General features: G+C 37.6%; 1 protein-coding gene across 2 annotated transcripts in view; it reads left to right on the top strand.

Moving 5' to 3' along the window:
* SLC26A9 (solute carrier family 26 member 9) overlaps positions 1 to 22,474 on the top strand; it is a 63,852-nt gene that overhangs the window by 21,997 nt on the left and 19,381 nt on the right. For both annotated transcript variants that reach the window (XM_025176455.2, XM_007422148.4), the window contains 10 exons: positions 1,060 to 1,199; positions 2,859 to 2,969; positions 3,414 to 3,589; positions 5,373 to 5,537; positions 7,515 to 7,667; positions 11,899 to 11,981; positions 14,639 to 14,786; positions 16,136 to 16,249; positions 17,902 to 17,979; positions 20,031 to 20,126. In XM_025176455.2, the coding sequence (XP_025032223.1) occupies positions 2,861 to 2,969; positions 3,414 to 3,589; positions 5,373 to 5,537; positions 7,515 to 7,667; positions 11,899 to 11,981; positions 14,639 to 14,786; positions 16,136 to 16,249; positions 17,902 to 17,979; positions 20,031 to 20,126 (1,122 nt within the window). In that variant the 5' untranslated portion in view covers positions 1,060 to 1,199; positions 2,859 to 2,860. The remainder of the gene's footprint in view (positions 1 to 1,059; positions 1,200 to 2,858; positions 2,970 to 3,413; positions 3,590 to 5,372; positions 5,538 to 7,514; positions 7,668 to 11,898; positions 11,982 to 14,638; positions 14,787 to 16,135; positions 16,250 to 17,901; positions 17,980 to 20,030; positions 20,127 to 22,474) is intronic.

The raw sequence follows: 22,474 nt of genomic DNA, 5'->3' as shown, positions 1-22,474 counted from the left end.
TACCATTTTACATTGGTGGTAAAATGTAGTCCTGGAGAAAAGGCGACTTCCTCCATCACTGCTCCACCTCTGGTCTCTTATTCTAATTTATACCATAACCATTATAGTAATGTAGCATTTACACTGAGTTAAGAGTTACAACAGCTATCATTAATGTTGTTGCAGTATCACTGTTCCTTTGCACCCTCGATTTAAATGCTATAAAGGATTTTGCAATGATCCTATCTGTGCACACTCAGTGTAATACAGTAAGACTTCACTGTTAAGCTATAATCGTATGCATGCCAACCCTAAATATTCATTGGAGCATGTGCTTTGCTAGGCTTAATTTGAGCATTTCCAATTAAAAGGTGAGATTAAATGAGGTCTTTAGAAAGCTCTCTAACCAGGCCTTGGGAGACCTGCTACTTATAACTGTTCTGACCCAGTCCAAAGCATTTCTGAGAAGGACGCTGTAGTGAAGTAACTGACTTTCCTTTGAAATAAACATTGGTAGAACGAGGCTGTTAAGTACTGTTATATCCAATTGATTTCTTCTGTTCCACTGCTGAAGTAGGCCACTTAGGACTGTTTTGTTCTCTTAGTTAATCTGTAGAACAGGTTGTGCTATGTTTCCGTGAATTAATAACGTAGGGACTTATTAGAATCATTACGTTTAATCTCTCAGTAACATTCTATATATAACAGTTTTGCTAAATTTTGATTTGGTTTGTAATTTTGGTGAGCAAAAACTTGAAAACAATTCTGGACAGACGTCACAAGACTTAGCCCAGATATTATGTTCTCCAGAATTTGATAAGTCTAGATCCAGGGTATTCAGCAATGATACAAATACAAATACAATGCAATGATAATTATCAATAATAGGAGAAATATAATTTTTCCACTGTGCCTTCTATTATTCATTCCAGTGCTGTGTGTGTGGTAAAAACAAACCTGAAACAGCAGCTCTTTGCTCTAGCTGCACATTCAGATAATGAACAATCTTCTGCCTTCCCATGTTACAGAACAAACCTCATAGGAAAGATTTCCTATTAACTCCATGTCTTTTCTCTCTAGATGTTCATCATCCAGACTCAAACTCATCCTATACAGTCTATTTCCCATACTTGTATGGCTTCCAAAATACAAAATCAAAGATTACATTGTGCCTGATGTCCTTGGTGGAGTTAGTGCTGGAACTATTCAAGTACCTCAAGGTGAGACAAACCTGCCTTTCCCATATTATTCAAACATTACTGGGTAATTTAACTGTTGGACACATTTGCAGAAAGCCTATATGCTTCTTGCTCCTACATCCCATGTAAATTTCATGTGTAATCATTCAGATATTTACTTGTACTTAGGTTCAGATTGTCAATGCAGTCAATGAAGTAATAGCAAAATTTGCAGTTTTCTTTTTTGAAAAAAGTCTATTCAAGCTTCAGAAATGTCTTGGGTATAGTTTTCCCATCTCCACAACAATGTGTGCAAAGTATGAACATATATGAACTGCACAAAATGTTCTGGTTCTCACAAAAAAGATAGGTTCAAACACTCTGCTTGGCCATAATAGGCCAATTTGTAAAATATTGTTTATAGATTAGTATAGTGTATTAAGCAAGAGAATTGTGGATTATTCAGTAAACAAACCATGATTTAATGCAATACATTGACTTATCCAAATAGAACCACTATCTATTACTTTCATAAAAGACAGAAGAAATCATGTGAGTAGATAGTTTAGGGAGTTAACATTAGCATGGGCATACTACCTTATATATAGGAGCACCAAGCTCTTCCATTTCAGGGGTTTTTAAACCCTGTACACAAATCCATACAGGCATCATGGATGGGTCTGTATACATTGTTATGTAACGCCAAAGTATTAATTTCTAATTTTTTGTAAGAAAATTGAATTTTACCCTTATCCTGCTTCATGAGCAAGAAGCTTTGTAGACATCAACCCCAACATCTGTCACTGTTCTGTTACCTTGCCTTACCAATAATTAGGGTTGGGCAACATACAGCCTTACAATCATATGCAATCTATAGACCAATTTCATGCAACCCTCATCTTAATTTCAAAAGTTCTCTGCGCTTCTCCCAGCAACCTGCTTGGAAAGAGAAATGCAGGTAGTCTTTGACTTATGACCATTTGTTTAATGACCGTTTGGATTTACAACAGTGCTGAAAAAATTATGGCGACCGATCCTCGCACTTACAATTGTAGCGTCCCCACGGTCACGTGATCAGAATTCAGGTACTTGGCAACCAGCCTGTATTTATGATGGTTGCAGAGTCCTGAGGTCATGTGATTGCCATTTGTGACCTTCCCAGGAGGCTTCCAACAAGCAAGGTCAGTGGGGGAAGCCAGATTTGCTTAATGACTGCAGTGATTTGTTTAACGACCACAGTGATTCGCTTAATGACCATGGCAATAAATGTCATAAAATTGGGTGTGACTCACTTAACAACCAAATTGCTTAATGACAGAAGTTCTGGTCCCAATTGTGGTCGTAAGTCAAGGACTATCTGTACGAAAGGAGAGATAAAGGAGAAAGGGAAAGATAGTAGAAGGGGGAGGGAAACAGAGTACTCCTACCAAGATTTGAGCTTCACCCACCTTTGGTTTAACAAACACCAGTTTAAGTCCCTTGACAAATTATCCCCAAGGATTGACTAATAGTGCCACATAGGATATGATGTTATGATTCATTTCTGAGCAGATCTGAAGCACCTTCTGTAAAACATTCATGATTAGATGAGCCTTGGAAAGCAGATCTTGTAATGCTGAGAATGTCATATTTTTGCATTATGTGATCTTGAGTGTAATTGTAGGAAGGAAGATCTAATGTATTCTTCATGTTTGCTTTCAGGCATGGCTTTTGCCCTGCTGGCCAACCTACCTCCAGTCAATGGGCTCTACTCTTCCTTCTTTCCTCTGATTACCTATTTTTTGCTAGGAGGTGTTCATCAAATGGTCCCAGGTAAGATTGCATTTTTCACTTTAATATTGACCTGAATGCACATATTAGATGTATGTAATCTTATTGCCTGAAATTATATCATGCTAGGTGTTCTTTTTTCTCATCTTGCTGTCTCAAATGCACACAGGAAACAACTGTAAATTATTGGTTTCTTGATCAAATTATGATCCTAAGCCAAAGCTGACTCAAATATCTTTTTTTAGAACTTAATCAACCACCATTAGCTGGCTTTTACTAACTTTTATGCAGTCTAGATATATTGTACTTCAGAGGACATTTGGCTGTTAATTACAGGATTTAAATCTAATGCACATTGATGGCATCAGGTTGAAGAAGATTGATCTATACAAGCTTGCAATTTCCCAGTTATCTACAGACTAGCTGTAGCATGAGAAGGTACTCAGCTGGAAAATATAAACCAAGTGTTATATGCGTTTCCAACAGGTACTTTTGCAGTCATCAGTATTATCGTAGGAAACGTCTGCCATGAGCTGGCTCCGGATTCTGAATTCCAATACTTTAATCACACAGCCAATGAAATTATGGTTAACAACACAGCCATGGAAGCAGCCAGACTGGAGATCTCTGCCACCTTGGCTTGTCTGACAGCCTTAATACAAGTAAGGGTTCCCTGTATACAAAACTACATGAAATGTTCATATGACCTACAATTCCAATGACTGAGTGTTCGAAGGGTTTGCAACAGGAGTGGGAAGCATATGGATCTCAAGTTTATGCTATATTACAATTCCCAGTAGCTTTCAAAAACATGACTAATAGTGAGTGATGCAAGGAGCTGTAATTTATCAACATCTGGAAGGCTATATGTTCCCCATCACTGGTTTTATTGTCCTTATCTGTATTCATCCACTGCATATTTGGATGTACTCTATGCAGTGTGCTGCTGCTTTCTAAGTTCAACAGTGAGAATTAAGAAAATATTGAAGACTGAGTTCTTCCCTGTTTTGACTGAAATATACTCCTTGCATAAATATATATATATATATATATATATATATATATATATACACATGTCATTTTTGTAGATGTACATTGGATTTGCTTTTCCCTTGATCAGAGGGAAAAAAATTGATAAATATGTGTGTTCACTAGATACAGCACTCACCTAAGGGTGAGTCCCAGAATCAGCTTGTTACAATAATGTGAAAATAAGCATACACTTCATGCAAATGTCAAGACTGCTGCTTTCTTTTCTATATTATGTGCTCTTACAGTCAGAACAGCATTATATGCAATAGGACATACAGAGAAATTCATCTATTCTGTTCAGCAGGGATGGGAAACTACCGTCTAAGGTCACGTCCATCCTTCATTTTGCAGCCTGCAGAGCACCCATTACTAAAAGGCAAATTGCAAAGCCACCAGTTTTGGCTGCAAAATTTTCTGCCCTTTTTTCCTAAGAAGAATTTAAAAGAGACGTTAAGCTTCCACAAGGCTTAAGTTACCAATTACCCCCCCAACACACACATCAAAAAAAGATGATGATGATGTGATGATGATGATGACAATGACAGGTCAAAGGTTTTTACCATTAGAGTGGTATTTCTTAACCTCATCAACTTTAAGATGTGTGGGCTTCAACTCCCAGAATTCTCCAGCCAGCGAATTCTGGGAGTTGAAGTCCACACATCTTCAGGTTACCAAGGTTGAGAAACACTGCTTTAGAGGAACCACCACCACCACAATGATGGTTACTGAACAAAAATGTTGCCCACTCTTGCTATGCTGCTTATGTATATCAGTTTTCCTAATCCAGATAGGGCCATCCTGGGTGAGGAAGATGGACATTTAGACATGAATATGTGGCTCTAAACTCTCATATAGAAGCTCTCAGCTGGGAACTTTGTCCAGGTTCATAAATATATTCCTAGAACCTTGAAAAGAACCTTCTAGACTGATGTTTCTAGCTCTATAAATTGAAAGAAAGCCATTTTGACTTTTTTTCTTTCATGTGCTTTCTATGGAAAGAAGATGAGAGACAGATATGCAGATAGAAAACAGTGAATATGAAATACTATGATGTCTGGACTTGGAAACACCTGTTCTATAATGTATGAAGCTGCATTTATATTTTTAGACATGAACCACAAATTAATGGGGATGTTCTTTCCATGTTTTATGGCGGCTAAATATGGGTGTCGTCCAGGAATCCCTGTCTTCCACATCCCTCCTTACTTAATCTGTCCAGCAGTAGGGAGAGGTGATGCATATTAGCTTTGTGCCATACACCTACACTGGAAGAAATTCCTCCTAGAAGACCTATAGCATATCTCTCCACACATCAGTGACTGTGCCAAATTTTATTAGGAACCGCAGCCTCTTTCTCTGAGAAATTCTACTTATTATTCCATCTGACATGCCCGACCATCTGTCTGTTCATAGATATGCCTGGGTTTTGTACAGTTTGGCTTCGTTGCCATCTACCTTTCAGAATCCTTCATTAGGGGTTTCATGACAGCAGCTGGTCTACAGATCCTCATCTCAGTCCTCAAGTACATCTTTGGTCTGAAGATTGAAGCCTACACAGGACCCTTTGCCATTGTCTATGTAAGTCAAGTTGATACCATGATTACTGCTATTTCTTGCAAGTTTGGGTGCACAATCACTAGGGATCAAGAGCAGCACATGAATAGTTGGCATTTATCAGGAGCTACGCATGATTGAGGCAAGAAAGAAAGTCAGTACAATCAAAGAAGGAAAGAGACTTATTGAGGACTTTAAAAAAGCATTTTCCTTACATTCCATTTACTTTTGACTCTCCACAACTATCTTCTCTTACTTTCACCAGTTTTAAAATAATTAAGTGTAATTTTGACTTAATTACCAAAATTGGGGGTTTCACCTATTTCCATACATAAAGATGCAAAATGTGGAATTATAATAGTGAATTATTCCCCAAAGACAAATGTCCACTGGATGGACCCAGGAAGAGCTGACTTACCAGTGGCCTCTGCAGGAGCAGCAAACCCGGGGGGAGGGGGACATCAGAGTAATGCAAGTGTGTCATGATGCAAGCTCCGCCTCTTTTCTACATACACCACAATGCTGCACTCATACACCAAAGGGCAGAGCTTGCTGGGTGATATTGTGACACTGCTGTCACCATTCTGATGAAAGTAGCAAGAGCCTGTGGACACTGCTGCAACTCACTGTACGAAGAGAGGATTTAACAAAAATATAATACAAAATCATTAATAATGGTGATGGGACTTTCTTCTTACTTCAAAACACAAGAAATTAAACTAAATGAGAATCAAATATTTATGAAAGAAAACATTATTGCTTTTAGTCCGTAGGATGTACTGTAATTGAATGGACACGTTCTTGTTTCCAAGGTGGCAACAGTTATTTAAATTTCTCATTTTGGTTGAAAGCTGTTGAAGAAGTTGAACACAATGGTCTATAATAATTAATAATTAATACTAATGTCAATTTATTGCCCATTTCCCCAGAAAATATAAATAAGTGCAACACAAGGAATTAATTAATAGGTGCCATATTTATGTATTATAGCAAAATAGTGGAAAAGAAAGGTCCATCTTTCTTTGGGCCGATGGTAACTAACAATGGGTGAAAAAGCATTGGCTGAAAAATTAGCACAGCAAACAAAGAGTCTTGAAGAAACCTTTAAAGGTTGTATTATTGGCATCTAGTGTCTATTATTCAGAACACAGTAACAATAGGGTATCTCTGTCTATTTAAAAAGTTGATAGAAATATTGAATATGGTGTTACAGCGTATTTATATTAACTCCCAATTTTTTTTATTTTTTATTTTTGCTGATGAGCAACAAATGTTTGCTAGACTTTTTGTCTGTTCTTAGATTTTATTATTATTATTATTATTATTATTATTATTTCTAATACTTTGTTGGTCACATTATTTTAAATGTTTTTTTTAAATAAAAGGGTGAATAAAGTCTGAGGCCAAAAAATAAAATAATATTAGGATTGCACTGTCTGCGAAATCTTATACCGAAAGTTGGATTTTATTTATGAACTTTTCCTCAATCACTGTAGCAGAACAAACAAACAAGCAAAATCTTTACCTGGAACACTTTCTCTCTTTGGGCAACTTTTGAATCTTAAGACCCCAAATGCCAAGGCTTTTGCAATATTAAGGAATGAGCTTACAAGTAACAGACAGTTACAATTAATTCTACTGTATTTTAATTATAAAGGATTAGGAGAAAGCCTTCATAGAGTTTTGGAGTTCACAGTTACCTGTTGTGAGCCTCTTGAATTTTCTTCTAAAGTCTCAGCAGGATGTTCAAGTTAGATTAAATACATCCTGTCTGGTCAGGCCCTGTTTACTGACCTTATAACTAATCCAGAGTTGGCTACTGTCAGAATTGCACTTTTCTGTGTTGCTTTGAGTGCTGACTACTAGTGTAAAATGCAGATTTCTATGTTAAATAATGGCCCCATTTTTACATTTAGACTAACAAAACACTGTGGCGTATTTTCCAGTCTAGCTGGCACGTTGAAAGACCTCATGTTCTCTTTCTCTTGTTTAACCCTTCAGACTTTTATTGATATTTGCAAAAACCTGTCGAAAACCAATGTGGCTTCCCTGGTGTTTGCTCTCATCAGCTCGGTGCTCCTCATCATTGTGAAAGAATTAAATATGAAATACATGAAGAAGATTCGAGTCCCAATTCCCATGGAGATCATTATAGTAAGTAGCTGTTGCAGATGTTTTCTTTCACCTGCTATTTTCCTTGGGATTGGTACTTTTCAGAAGCAGAGATAAATTGAAAAGAGAACTGTTGATGATTGACATAGCATGCCTTTTTGTTATTCGTTTTAGGAAATGTTGATATGATTATAAGTGCAAATGCAATGCATATGGCACTGGAAGAAGACAACTTTACTTAGCAATAATATTTTGTATAGTAATTGCAGAACTATTGTACATAAATAAAAATCATTGGGGCAATGAAATAATTACAGAAAAACCAATAGACTCTTGCTTTCTTATATTTTATGGTGGCTCCTATTATATTGAAAGCAGCCGTCCTCAAGATATTGCTACCTAGATATGTTGAACTTCAACTCCCATATTTTCCCCACCTGGATGGTCTTTGTTATAATTGCAATCTCAAAACTATCCTCAGATATGGGGTAACTGTGGTCATCCAAGATAAAGCATTGACATCCTCAGGCTGACCTTGATTGACTGACATTTCAAGAAATCTGTGTTCAACATCCTTGAACTATTCAGTAGGAAATGTACATGCAGATAATGCAGTTTTATTCTAAAGCATTGAAATGTGATTAGCAAAAAAGAGTGTAGTAAGATGCCTACATGTCTCTGGTACGTGCTGACATCCAGGGAGTATTGGTGTAACTAGAGCTGTGGGAAATACAAAGATTTTGGCAGACATTGTCTTTGGTTTCAGTTTGCAATCCATCCAGAATCTGCTATTGCATTCCTGTGAAATGAGCATTGCTTGCTAATACGGGAACCTCTTACTCCCAAATTTACTCTGTTCTGTATGAAAGGCAGTAGTGGATACAGAATAACAGGAAAAGAAGAGTTTACTGTAGTTTCAGAAACTGGGATGGCAAAACAGGTTCTGAGAAAAGGGTATTTTATGTCAGAACTATTCTTATGGTAGTGAACTCAGAACATGAGTCCAGTAAGACCTTTTTCTCACAGATACAGATCAGGTTTAAAACCTGGGGATCTAAACAGCCAACTATATTAGCCCATTCAAACACCATACATATTCAAATCTTACCTCTTCCTCAGATTCTAGCACTGTGTTCTGGTACTGGAGTAATGAATGGCAAATTTTGCATATTGGGAATTTGCCTTCATAGACTATTTTGAAATTGGTGTATTTATAAGTTGGAGTATTAAGGTCTAATTACTTGGTTAAGTATGGAATATCCACTACTACTATATTAGATATTAGGGAGGCATTATGTGCGAATCCACTTTGATTTTTATTATCAGGCTACATCTGCATTTTCTGGGAGCAATTAAACTTATTAATGAAAAATAATTAAAAATGGTTCATAAAATTTAGGACCTTTATTGTCCATACATTACTGCTCCAAGTATGGGAAATAAACCAGGTGAAGTACAGATAGGCAAAAAGGTATAGTAAAAACCTGGTGTAATGTATCCTAAGATTGACACACAGCTGTTATAGAACACCATCTGTTCAAAAGGAACAGAAAAAAATACAAAAGGAGGAGTTGAACTGTAAGTTAAAAGTATGCTGTCCAGAAATCAAGGTGAATGAACTTGGATGAAGAGAATCTAGGTTAAAATAAGTGAAGAAACAATTAAAAGTTGAACTGTTGTTGGTGTCTACTACCACCCATGCAACCAAAGAGAAGATGGGGATGATGGAAAGCGGCATGAAGTAGTAGTGATGGGAGATTTTATGTGTTTGGGAATAAATTCTGCCAAGCATGGTTGTTGCAGAAATTCCTGACTTATCTTGCTAATAAATTTCTCCTTTATAAGGTGAAGGAAGGCACCAGAGGATCAGCTATCCTTGAGGTGATATTAATCAATGGGGAGCTGAGAAATTAGATGCAACAAGAATGTTGGGAAGTGGCTATATAATGCTAGAGTGTTGTTGTTGTCGTTTTATCCTGCCTTTTTTATATCTAACTCAAAGTGATGCACATACCTAATATTCCGGCCTCCTATTTCCCCACAACAACCACCACCACCTATGAGGTGGTTGGGATGAGAGAGAACGACTGGCCCAAAGTCACCCAGCTGGCTTTCATGCTTAAGGGAGGCCTAGAATGCACTGTCTCCTGGTTTCTAGCCAGGACCTTGGCAATTACACCAAACTGGCTCTTTTTTTAATCTTGGACTTTTAATATCTTGGACTCAAGAAAGTTGATTTTAATAAGCTCAGATGATAACTAGGATTCCATGGCAGGAGAACCCAGTGGGAAAAGAAGCTCAAGATGGATGGTAGTTTCTAAAGGAACATAATTACAAACAATTCAATGAGGAAAAATGGGGGACAGGCAAAGATGCCAGTATGGCTACATACAAAATGAAGATCAGTTGCGGGAGGGGAAGAAGGACACATGCAGACAATGGAAAGAGAGCCAGGACACCAAGAAAGAGTACATACTTTTGTTTGGAACTGCAGAGATGGTATCTGGATATCTAAAGTTCAGAATGAGCTGAGGTTGGTAATTATATTAAGAACTGCAGAAAAGTGTTTTTTCATCTATTATCAAAATCAAAGGAAGAGAGAGAAGGCCAGCATATCAAATGCTAAATGTAGATACCAAAAGGTTGACAAGCAACAAAAACAAAAGAACAACAACAAAAGAGGCAGAGCTGCTTAGCTGCTATTTTGTATTCCTCCAAGAAATGGTGAAGAGCAGGATGAAGAGGAAAAGCTAAAGCCTGAGCCAAATGGAAACATGGTCAGGAAATTCTTCTTTCCTTTGAAGGAGGTTAAATCCCCAGGGCCAGGTTAATTGCATCCAAGCAAGGGTCCTGAAGGAACTAGCTGATGTCTGGCCAAAATTTATGTATTTGAGAAATCTGGAGAATGGTGACATACCAGATAACTAAAGGAGAACAAATGTCAATTCTATCATCAAAAAGAGGGTAGGGGGTGGGAGGCAGAACTGGGGAACTATAGAGCAGTCAGTCTGATATCGATACCTGAAAAGATTCTAGAGCAGATAGGATTCATCTCTAAGCACCTTGAAAACAATGCAGTAATTACCAGAAACCAACCTGGATATGTCAAGAACAAGTCTTACCAGACTACCCTTATCAGATCTTTTGACTAAGTAACTTCCTTAATAAATTGAGGGCATGCCTTAGATATAATATAACCTGATTTCAGCAAAGTGTTTCACCAATTAACAAATTAATAAAAAGACCCCTGACTTACTATTAGGTAATTAAATAAATATGGTCTGGATCCATGACAATTAAGTATATAGATAGTTCGAAAATCATAGTTGGCATGTTTATGAATGGTTGCTCATTAAACTTGAGAGCAGTATTGGTTTGGAGCTACAAGTTTCCAGCTTTGGCCTTTTATTCCTTCAATATTTTTAATGTCATGGAGGAAGAGATGAAAGGAACTTTCCTTAGATTCACAGGTATCACAAAATAGGGTAGGATGGCTAATATCCTGAAAGACAGAAATAGAATTCAAAATGATGTTGATAGGTTAGATAAATGGATTCAAATCATAGAATAAAATCTAGCAGGGACAAAGGAAATGTTCTTCACTCAGGTAGCAAATATATTGATGGGAGATACCATATTAGTAATAGTACCTGTGAAAAAGTTCTTGGAATAGTAATATGTAGGAGTCCACAGTGTGATGTGGCTGCAAAAAAGACAAATGCAGTTTTTCAGCTGCATCAACAAAGCTATAGTTTTCAAATTAGTTTCCCTTTATGCCTGTACTTAAGTAAATTGGCTGAAATGTTAACAACTGAATGGTGTAACAAGGCATTAATATATATGCAGAAGAAATTTGCATTTAGTACACCAGAGATTTATGCTTTTGTAGGAGATATGTTTTTCTTCTTTTTGCATATAATACCTGATTTAAAAAATGAAAATAATGAGCAAAGATTCATAAGATGGCAGTTTGGACAAGGTACTAAATACTCTTTCCAATAAAGGAGAGGAAGTAAACCTAACTCTTCCTCTTTCATATAAAGTCATCAACTTTTATCAGCCTTGAAAGAGAGAGTGCCTGGGGCACTCAATCACACTACCACATTTCATGAACTTTGAGCAACAGCTTGTAATGCAAATTGAATCTGTCTCTTTCACACATACATGCTAATACACACAGTATATTCTGAAAGACTGTAATACCAATCCTGACTAACACCACAAATGAAAAAGACCTCACTAAGCTAAAGTCTCTTTTGTGCTTTGACTTCAGGTCATAGTGGCTACAGCCATTTCTGGAAGCTTTAAAATGCCTGAGAAATATGACATGCCAATTGTTGGACTTATTAATATGGGGTAAGTAAATATAATTCCCTTACAGAATAGGGATATTCTAATGATGCTATCTCATTAGCGCCATTGCATTTGTTACACTACTAAGTTTATTGTTTCTTGAGTAAAAATCAAATTATATAACATGACAACTTAAAATGAAGATGAATTAAAAACAGTAGAGGTAGAGGATGGTTCTAGTTAAGAAAACAGTGTCAGGAGTCAACAAGACAAATGGAAGGACTTAACTTCTGAGCCCTCCTCCTCTCCAGCTCCAGTACTGTAATCAGAAGTGTTGAAATGATGAGTCTTTTTGAAAACAAGTTAAAGTATGGCTTAGGATTTCCAATGCCTGCATTTATCATACCATTTATAAATAGAATACTGTAGAAAGTAGGGCAGACTAAAAGTGACTAGCATCTGCAAGGCTTGGCTGATATGAGTCAATCTGCTAATAAATTACAGCCAGAGCATAATTACAATACGCATAATAATCATTGCTATGTAAAGCAGGTGAAAACTCACTATACTGCTGTAATTATCAGTTCACACTGACCGCATTCCTGTGCTGAAGGAGTCCAATAAACCAATCTTTCCAAGTTCATTGCTTTTCAGGTAGTTCCAAGAAAATTGTGATAAACATTAAGACTTTAGATGTTCTTTGGTTAATTCATACATTGCTTTTATGCTACATTAGTAATGTATGGAAGAGTTGATTTCATAATAGCCGGAGCATGTAAACATTTACCATGTTCATACACCACCTCTGTTAGAACCATTAACACTGTTATGGAACTTCTACTCACAGGATCAAAACACTATATATCAGTACACTGAGAAAGTCATAAGGGTTGATTGGGTATGTCTGTGTGTACACGTAGCTCAATAGCTGTGGCTATTTTACTAAGGCTGCTGAGCACTGAGTCTTAGTAATGCAGATACCTAGTTATTGTTTGCGAGATATTAAACTTACAGGGTCTCTCTAGCCATACAGTTTTCAGGGAGCTTAGAAAAATACCAAATCAAAAAATGCTATAATTATAATAATTTATTAAATAATTAGATATAAAATGCTATAATTATAATAATTTATTAAAATAAATTAAATAAATAATTTATTAAATTTATATGTCACCTGACTCCCAGCAACTCTGGGCAGGTTACAAATTGTTAAAAACATTTAAAACAAGAAAACAACACAAAACAAAAAAGGAGCAAAGATGGCAGAGAGAACAAACTCAGATGGGAACAAGGAAAAAAAAGGAAAAGGAGATTCAAACACACTTGCCAAAGGCCTGGGCGAAGAGCCAGGTCATCAGGGCCCTTTGAAATACCAGTGGGAGGGGGCATTTGAATCTCAGGGGGAACCTCAATATAGCTGTTGGTGCTAGACATTGCTCCCTAGAAAACCGATTTCATTCACTAACACTGCTTGGTATTTATGATCATATTATAGGTGGAGACGTATCATATTCCAAAATGGTATTAAGGTTCTCCCAATAGAATAACAGTTGAGAAGGAACACAGAATTCATTACATCCCATATGTCAATATGGATTGAACTGTAATCTGGATGTTTGACATGATCCCAACTTCCTCATAATTTTGTGCCAAACTATATAGTGATCCCACAGCAGAAACATTTTTATAAAGATTATGGCTTGAATATAGTATTTAAAGAATTTGCTATGGAGTTTGACATTACAGTTAAACATGATGGCTTCAGCATTTCCGCAGTCTCAATTGTCCTTAAATATATTGCTAGAGGCGAATATGTGTAGCTCAGGGTTGAACTGTGAAGTCCTTGGGGTTCTCTGAGCTTGGTTCTTTTCTTGCAAACATTTCATTACCTGGCTAGGTAACATCTTCAGTGCTAAGATGGGATGGGGTTTGCTCTCTGTTTATATACTGTGGCATGGCCTGCCAGTGTTGGTGGGGGTGGGGGTTTGGTTTTGTTCCTCTGATAGTTCCTTGATTAGGGTATTGTTTACTGCTTGATTGTGTGCCTAGTGGTAATCTCTGCTTATCTGGGTGATGATTGCTGGTGAGGAGATGCTCCGGTCTTTTGTTTTCTTTTCCATTGTCTCTTTTGAATAGTGTGTAGATGCTGTTTATCTCTTTGTGTCTGTTAATCACTGCCTTGTCTGAATACCAAGCTTCCAAGAATTCCCTTGCATTTTTGGATTTAGCTTGGTCTAAAATGCTGACAGTTTCCCAGTTAAAACTATGGTTAAGTCTGTCCATGTGTTGGGAGATTAAGGAGTTTTCATCATGTCTTCTGACTGCTAGTTGGTGTTCATGGATGCGCTCTGCCAGCCTTCTGCCTGTCTGTCCTACATAGTGTTTGTTACAGTCCTTGCACTGTGTGTTGTAGATGACTCCTGTTTTTTCTTCTTGTCCTACTGGGTCTTAGGTTTACTTAAGATATTTTGGAGGGCTTTAGTTGGTTTGTGTATAATATATTGCATGTGACAGCCATACTTTTGCTCATAAATGTTGGACTACAAGCCTCAGAATACTAGTCTCAGAATACTGAGCCTGTTTGAACAAGGTTGGATTTCTGTAATTTTGGTATGGAATCTTGTTTCCATACCAAGAACAATATGCCCTAGTCTGGTTTGTTAGTTTCATATTGAAGTGTGAGCTTTTATGTCAGCTTGTTTTTCTTCTTTTGATTCTAGGTTTCCATCTGCCACACTTCCACTAGTGAGCAAATGGAAAGATATGATTGGCCCAGCTTTTTCACTTGCCATTGTGGGCTATGTGATCAACTTAGCCATGGGCAGAACCCTTGGTAACAAGCATGGCTATGATGTGGACCCAAATCAGGTAATCATGATAACTGGGAAATGTATAGAGGAATTATTGCACTGCTCACTTGTCCATAATCTCAGTGCTGCCATTTCCAAGGCTGGAAATCTAAATGTGTTCTCTTCCTCAAAGAAATGGGACTAGATTTATGGAAAGACAGGTAGGTGGGACTCATTGGACAGTGTCACCTTCCCCTAGCATGTAGGATTATGTAATCTTCTGTAAACAGTATTGAAGAGGCTATGTCAGTAAATAAAAAGTCCTTTGTATAATTTGAACACAGCAGAGTACAATGATAATAAATGATTTGAAGTTATTAACAAAAAAAGGTCAATGTAACTCAGCGTTTTCCAAGGCAATCTCTTATTGGCAGTAGGTTAGCAACCCAACTGGGCAATTTTCTCAGTATGTATTCCCTCAAAAAGGGAGTGACATGTATTACTCTGAGAAAGTAGATTGGTACACAGAAAATGCACACCTCATAGAGACAACTGTTGGGTGGAGCAATTTTACTGTCTCTGCTTTTTGGCATGGTTGATTGGGAACTTACTTGTAGAAGTACAGGATGTAAGTTACAATCACCCCAAACATTGAAGAAATAATAATAACAACAACAACAGCTGGAGGAGGTGGAGGAGGAGGAAGCTAGGAATAAAAATCATTTTTGCATTTCCCTGTGCCATAGTTTTAGGTGACCCCTCTACACAGAAGCTGTGCTGTCAGGGAGCCAGTAAGGACCTGATACTTGCTAACCTTACCTCAATTGCTTCATAGCTGCTGACTTGCCTCAGAGCAGAAACTGGAGCAAACCCTTCAAAGGATTTAATTTGTAAATATGTTTAATCCAATTAATCAAACTTCTTCGAAGAGTAACTCAGAATGATGCCATCTGAGAATGCCATCTAACTTGCACAACCCTGGCTTTTTCAATAATCACTACAGCCAACTGTGCCATTTCTGCATGACATCCTCTCTCTGACCCTGGTGACTGAAAGGATGATTCACTGAGTGGCAAATTTAAATTAGTGGAAGTTGCCAGGATTGCCTTGGCCTGAAAGTTTCCAAACAAGTCACATGTGACTTCCTGATGTGACTCAGAGAATCCTGGGATAATTCTGGAATGAGTGGAAATAATCCTTATGGAGTGCTGGCGGTGGATGACTCTCCTGCAATGGGATAGCAGATTCTGCCAACCTAATGGTGGCAGTCTTTGCATAAATAATGCCACCCTTGCAAATGAAGGACCAGATTGTGATAAGGACTGACCTATTTCTATTTCCAGTGAGTCTTGCCAAAAGAAGCTTATTGTGAGGACAAGGTCTTGATGTTTGCTGAAAGGTTAAATGACTAATCAATTGTTTCCATAGGAAATGCTGGCCCTGGGCTGCAGTAACTTTTTTGGATCCTTTTTTAAAATCCATGTGATCTGCTGTGCACTTTCAGTAACCTTAGCTGTGGATGGAGCTGGTGGAAAATCTCAGGTTGTCTATTTATCATTTGCTTGCCATTTCTTCTTCATAATGGGAAGATATATTTGTTAAAATAATTCTGGACATTTTTACACTCTGTATGATGGTTCTGGGAATACAGAGTTAAAGTTCTCAGCATCCTTCTTATACCCATATTTCTAAAGTCATGTTTAAAGTAATACAGAACCATTAATATTTGTAAGATAAAGCTGGGAATCTCTGGCCTTCCATGTTGCTATTGACTATTGGTTGGGCTGCTGAGTGTTGTATTTGAGCAACATCTAGAGGCCATAGTTTCCCTGCATCATTTGTACTGCCCTTCTTAATGAAGTGGCTAGAAGGATGATGGACCTCCAGATAATTAGATTCTGCTAGTAATATTTGGTCGGACTATGCAATTTTTCAAATTCAGTTCCAGAAAGGTGCCATGCAAACCCAGAAAAAGATGTGACTGATTGAAGGAGTTACAGGCAGATGCTACCTTTGCAACCCCATGCCCTCCAAAGCACCTTTTTTGGAATCAGATCCAAAGCATTGCACAGTCCTAATAATTGGCATATAAAACATTATCTTTTCATCACTGCTTTAACTAACCTAACATGTAGATCAGTATTACTGTGGAGTCCTTGGGGCTAGGTAACCTTCAGCACAGCTGGGTAACGAAACGTTTGCAAGAAAGCAACCAAGCTCAGAGAACCCCAAGGACTCCACAGTTCAACCCTGAGCTATATATATTCTCCTCTATTGAGATCAGTATTACTGTTCCTATACTGTAGAAAGGAGATGAAGTGGAACGGTTAAGATCACCTTCCTGATTTGGAGTCCCATGTCTTCATTATTCTGCTACATTACACTACACCAGTTTGCCAGCTAACACTTGCTATTTCTTTAGCACTCTCAGTTTTAAATTCAACAAGTTGCATTTTTCATCAGCAATACAGGTAGTTCCAGTAGATTCATTTAAGTTCCTTATCTTATATGTAAAATTTCTTTCTTTGGGGGGAATGTAGTTAAAAATAATTGTGCTGCAAAAGAAGCTTCTTTTTTCAGCCTAATTCCCAGAGTTCTTTAGAATTTATTTTGTATTTTTTGAACTTATTTTTTTGTTGTTGCAAGGTGATGGAGAATATCAGTATTCCTTTCTAATGCACATTTCTCCCACCCACAGAAGCCCCAGTGGTTGTCCACCCTTTCTGATCTGAAAAAGGTCCTGGAAGGAGTTCTATCTTGATGTCTTCTCTTAGGGTTTAATTGAGGCGTGGGATGTTTAGGGAAGCTGCAGTCCATTGGGAAGTGGATTGTATAGTGAAAGACAAGACACACAGATACATAACAGCCACATCCTAACTAAAGTTAAGAACCCCACTTCCCATTCATGTGAATCTCACTGAAATCTTTTTCTTCTTTGGGAACTACTTTTCCATTCAATTAAATGGGATTTTTTTTAATGCAGAAGAAATGTTCAGTGCAGCAGTAGTAGCAATTATTACAATGATTTCACAGGACAAGTTAGAACATGCATTGTTGTAAATTAGGACAGGAAACTATCTTTGTTTCTTAACATTTCCTTTCATCAGCTATTTTAATCTTCATTCCTAAACTGGATAGTAGTATGACATTAGTTCCAAGGAGTTCTTTGTAATAAGGTTCTTTTCTCTTCTCAGGTGGCAAGTTTTTGTGTAGCACTGGTGGTAATGATAACCATGTTGTCTTTGGGAAGCTACCTTAGCCCTCTTCCAAAGGTAAATATTCAGATCACAAGTTCTGTTTCTAGAGTGTGTTTATCAGAATTATTGCCTCATTTTTTAACGTTTTCATCACAGATTTAAATTGGGTTATCAGGGGAACTGCATTTTTGTGAACACATTGTTTGATTGGCAGGTTACAGATTTTAGAGGGAAAGTCAGGAAAATTGAACTGATATACAAACAACTTAAACAAATAGCTCTACTCCAAGCTGAACAGGAGATGCAACCTGACCAATGTTCTAGAAACTCAGGGAGTAGGATGGAGTAAAACAAGCTCAAGTTGAACTACTGCGTGATGCAGTGATAATTTGGACAACTGCAGGGTGGTCTCCTTGGGGCTGCCTTTGAAGTCAATTCAAAGAATGGTAAAAAATGTGGTGGCCCATGTGCTGACAGTTAAAAGTTGATTTAATAGAATCACACCTCTCCTTCAGTTACTGCACTGGTTACCAATAGGTTTCCCAATACAATTCAAGGTGTTAGTTATGTATAAAGAGCTTCATGGCTTGGGTTCTGGTTACCTTTGGGATTGTCTGCTTCAAACAGAATCTGCCCATCCTACACATTTGAACTGTGATGATATGCTGCATATCCCCCTCCCTATGACAATAAAGGAGTGGGGACTAGGACATTTGCATTCTCTGTGGCTCCTGCTCCTTGGTTTTATGGTTGCTTCACGTTGATAAGCTACCCAATCTCATGATTGGGGTGGCCTAGAAATATTGTAAAATAAATATATAAATGAGTAAATATGATTTCCAGACAATGGAATTAAGATCAGTGGGGCCAAATGCTTGTAACTTTCCTTGCAGTCAAGGGTAAATTATACAGTAAAACAACATGTGTTGTTTGGCTCTCTAACAAGTTGCCTTTTAGATTTTAGATAGAATAAAAGTTCTGGAACCTCTCCATTTTAAAATAGGAAATCTAAAGAATCTGCAAGGAAAGCCCTAAACTAGGCTTAATAGAAATACTACAAAACTCCCCCCCACATTGCACCATAATTCCACCCACCTTTGTACTCTGAAAAAATGTTACAAACAACCATCAAATATATAGTAAAGGTTTCTGCAATGTTAGAAAATTATGGAAATTGATCTCAAGAATGAAGAAGCCTAGCATGGTTTTGGAAGATGGAATACCTCTATCAACTAGCAAAAAGCTGGACCATCCTTCACTAACTCTTCACTCCCCATATGTCTTGGGCCACAGTTTTTTTATCATCCCAAACCAGTAAGACTAGTGGTCATGGTGGCTGGAAATGTCAAAAACTTTTGTAAGTGGGTTTGCAAATAAGCATAGGAAAGCAACTGGGCTAATTATTTCAAGAAAGGATTTGCTTTAGGTTATAGGGAAGAACAGGGAATAACAACCTAACATGAACTAGAAAAAAAGCAAGGTATGATTTTTTAATGTAGATACTGCTCATACTAAGACAGCAACTTTATACACACTTTCTTGGGATTAAGTCTTATTGTATTTATTGAGACTTAATTTCAAGAATATTTGTGTATGTATTGTCGAAGGCTTTCATGGCCGGAATACGATGGCTGGTGTGGGTCTTCCGGGCTGTGTGGCCGTGTTCTGGAAGTTTTGTTTCCTAACGTTTCACCAGCATCTGTGACCGGCCACACCAGTCACAATATTTGTGTATGACTGTGCAGCTAGTTTTCTTTACCCTATGACCTGTGTCCAGCAGTATTGTTCTACACAATAACATGGACTTATTTATTCAAGTACTGTGATGGAAGGAGAATCACTCCATATATTAGAACTGCCAAATCTGGGCTGAAAACATCTGGATATCCACTAGATAACAAAAGTGTTTGCTGCCATCTGGTGGTCATCCAGTTTGTTGCAGCCCATACCTGATAGACCTAACTGACCCATTTGACATTATACAGCATTATACAGCAAATACACCTCTTTAAGGCTGCTTCCATAAACCACTCCTAGCTGCTTACAAATAAACAGGCAATCTGCTAGGGTATATACATATTCATCTGGGTTTTGTCACCCATTTTATCATGTAATCTCCATCATAGGCTGTTCTAGGAGCTTTGATAGCTGTAAATCTGAAGAATTCTCTCAAGCAACTGACTGATCCATATTACCTCTGGAAAAAAAGCAAATTGGACTGTGTGAGTATCAGAATATTTAGAGAAAGGAGAATATACCTTTTAGCATGAGTTAAGTCACTACTTTTAAATGTTTGTGAAAACCTAGAGAAATAATTTCTTTGTAATGAAATGTGTTTATTTTTTGCATTTTCATACACAAGAATTTCTTCTTTCTTCATAAAAATTTCAGAGACTTTGTTAAAACAATCTAATCCACTTGCTACAGAGAAATATTTCAATCATGCCTTTCATTTTAAAAACACCATATTTCACAAAACATACTGTATGTTGTATAAGTTGCATCAAACATTTTGCCTGTTACTAGATTTTCCTTACCATAAAAGGGTGTTTTTTGCTGATTTTATAACTAATTATGAAGGGATGTTAATAAATGTATCTGAATTGAGATTACAAAAAATAAAGTTGAACTGAGCACCCCTGTAGGGTATGTAATGCCCAGACTTGAATTACTATTGCTTATGTTGAATTTAAACATCATCGTAGCTTAGAAAGTATTAATTAACATGGGAAGGCCTTTTGCTGAGAACATGGATAGCAGATGCTAGTCAGAGTAAACAATATTTATGTATGTATGTATTTATTTATTTAATTTATCTCCACCCATCTCCCCCTAATGGGGGACTCTGAGCAGCTCATGCTGGCTGGGGAATTCTGGGAGTTGAAGTCCACTCATCTTAAAGTTGCTGAGGTTGAGGAATCCTGTTCTAAGGGACTAGCCATCCCCACACTTGATGTCTCCCCTCCTCACCCCAGGCCAAGTAGCAGAGCCAGGTCTTCAAATCCCTCTGGAAGGCTAGGAGTGAAGGGGCCAATCTCAACTCCCATCCAAATCCCATCCAAAGGGCGGGGGCCACAGCCAAGAAGGCCTGTCTTCTGGACCCCGCTAATCGGAGCTCTTTTACTGAGGGGGTCCGAAGCATGCCCTCTCTATGTGATCAGGTGGGACGGGTTGAATATGGGGCTAATGACAAATTACCTGAACTTCTATAAGTTAACTGATGCTAGAGCAGCGGTTCTCAAACATTCCAGCCTCAGGATCCCTTTCATTCTTGAAAATTATTGTGGACCCCAAAGAGCTCTGGTTTTTGTGGGTTATATCTATTGATATTTACTGCATTAGAAATTAAAACTGAGAATTTTTTTTTTCATGATGTTTATTTCTTTGACATCATGGGCCCCTTGAAAGGGTCTCAGGGACTGCCAGGGGTCCCTAGAACACACTTTGGGAACTGCTACACTAGAACATGGGTGACCTTCCATTAACGGAAGGAAAGGCCTTTAAAGGAAAAAGATAAGAGTGCCAGGCACTGACTGAAATAAAATACGTACAACAGTATAAAACGTTCCAATCTTTTTATCATGGAAAAAGCAAGTCTCTGAATGTTTGTTGTTGGATACTTTGAACAAAATTTATAATAGTAGATTACGTCTGCATACATTTTGCCTCTTTGCTAAAGGTTTATTTAGAAATTGCTTCATCAGTGAAAGAAGAGATCCTACCATTTGATTTCATAAATTTATGCTCAATCAATTAGCGTTGCAGAGAATGGTTCACAGCTTGCAAATACAGAGGCACTGATTCTGCAACTCTCAGAATTGCACTCCAATTAAATTATTTTTATTTAAAGCAAAGGTAGGCAATCAGGTTAGCTGAAGGTTCCTGTAACCTCCCTAGCCCATTTCTGCAGCCCTCAAAACACCACCAAGTCTTGTCTTTGATCAGCACACTTTTCTGTGGTTTTAGCAAACAAAAGTATAAAATAAATGTGATTAATATCTGCAAGGCCTGTTCTATACCTTAACCACCCAACTCTCCCCAAAAGTAACAAAAACTTTTCCCCTGCCTGAATAATATCTCCATAATCTTTGGTGCCCAGAACAAATTTAAAAACGGAAGAAATAGCTCCAATGGAAAAAAAGTTACTTATCTCTTATTTAAAGCACTGTTACCTCACTTTTCTGTTGCAAATTGACTCTGTTACGAGTCAATAAAAACTGAACAGCTCAATCTGCCATTGTTGTTACCTCTAGAGTTAGGAAGAAAGGGGGTTAAAGAAGGAAAAAGGAAAATTCAGGCACAGATTCCTTCTGTTATAGAGTTGTAATAGCCATCCCTCTTGGGAATGGAAACTCTACAGTGGTCGTGGTTGGTTAGCATAATGGAAAATTGGGAAAGGTTACATCAATGCTTTCTGATGCTGCCTGGGCATTCTTCAGGAAAGGAAAATTCTTTATTCTACAACAATATACACACATAGACACAGAGAGATGCTGGTGCTTGCTGCTGCAGAGCAAATATGTGAAAAAAATAGTCATTGCATGTGGTCTTAGAATTTGCCTTGATGTTT

Source organism: Python bivittatus, unplaced genomic scaffold, assembly GCF_059951505.1.
Source record: "Python bivittatus isolate LINGU-HERP-01145 unplaced genomic scaffold, Pbiv_v1 ctg000700_np1212, whole genome shotgun sequence".
Classification (NCBI taxonomy): Eukaryota; Metazoa; Chordata; class Lepidosauria; order Squamata; family Pythonidae; genus Python; species Python bivittatus.
The sequence above is the reverse complement of the archived record's forward strand: the minus strand, read 5'-3'. Positions and strand labels throughout refer to the sequence as shown.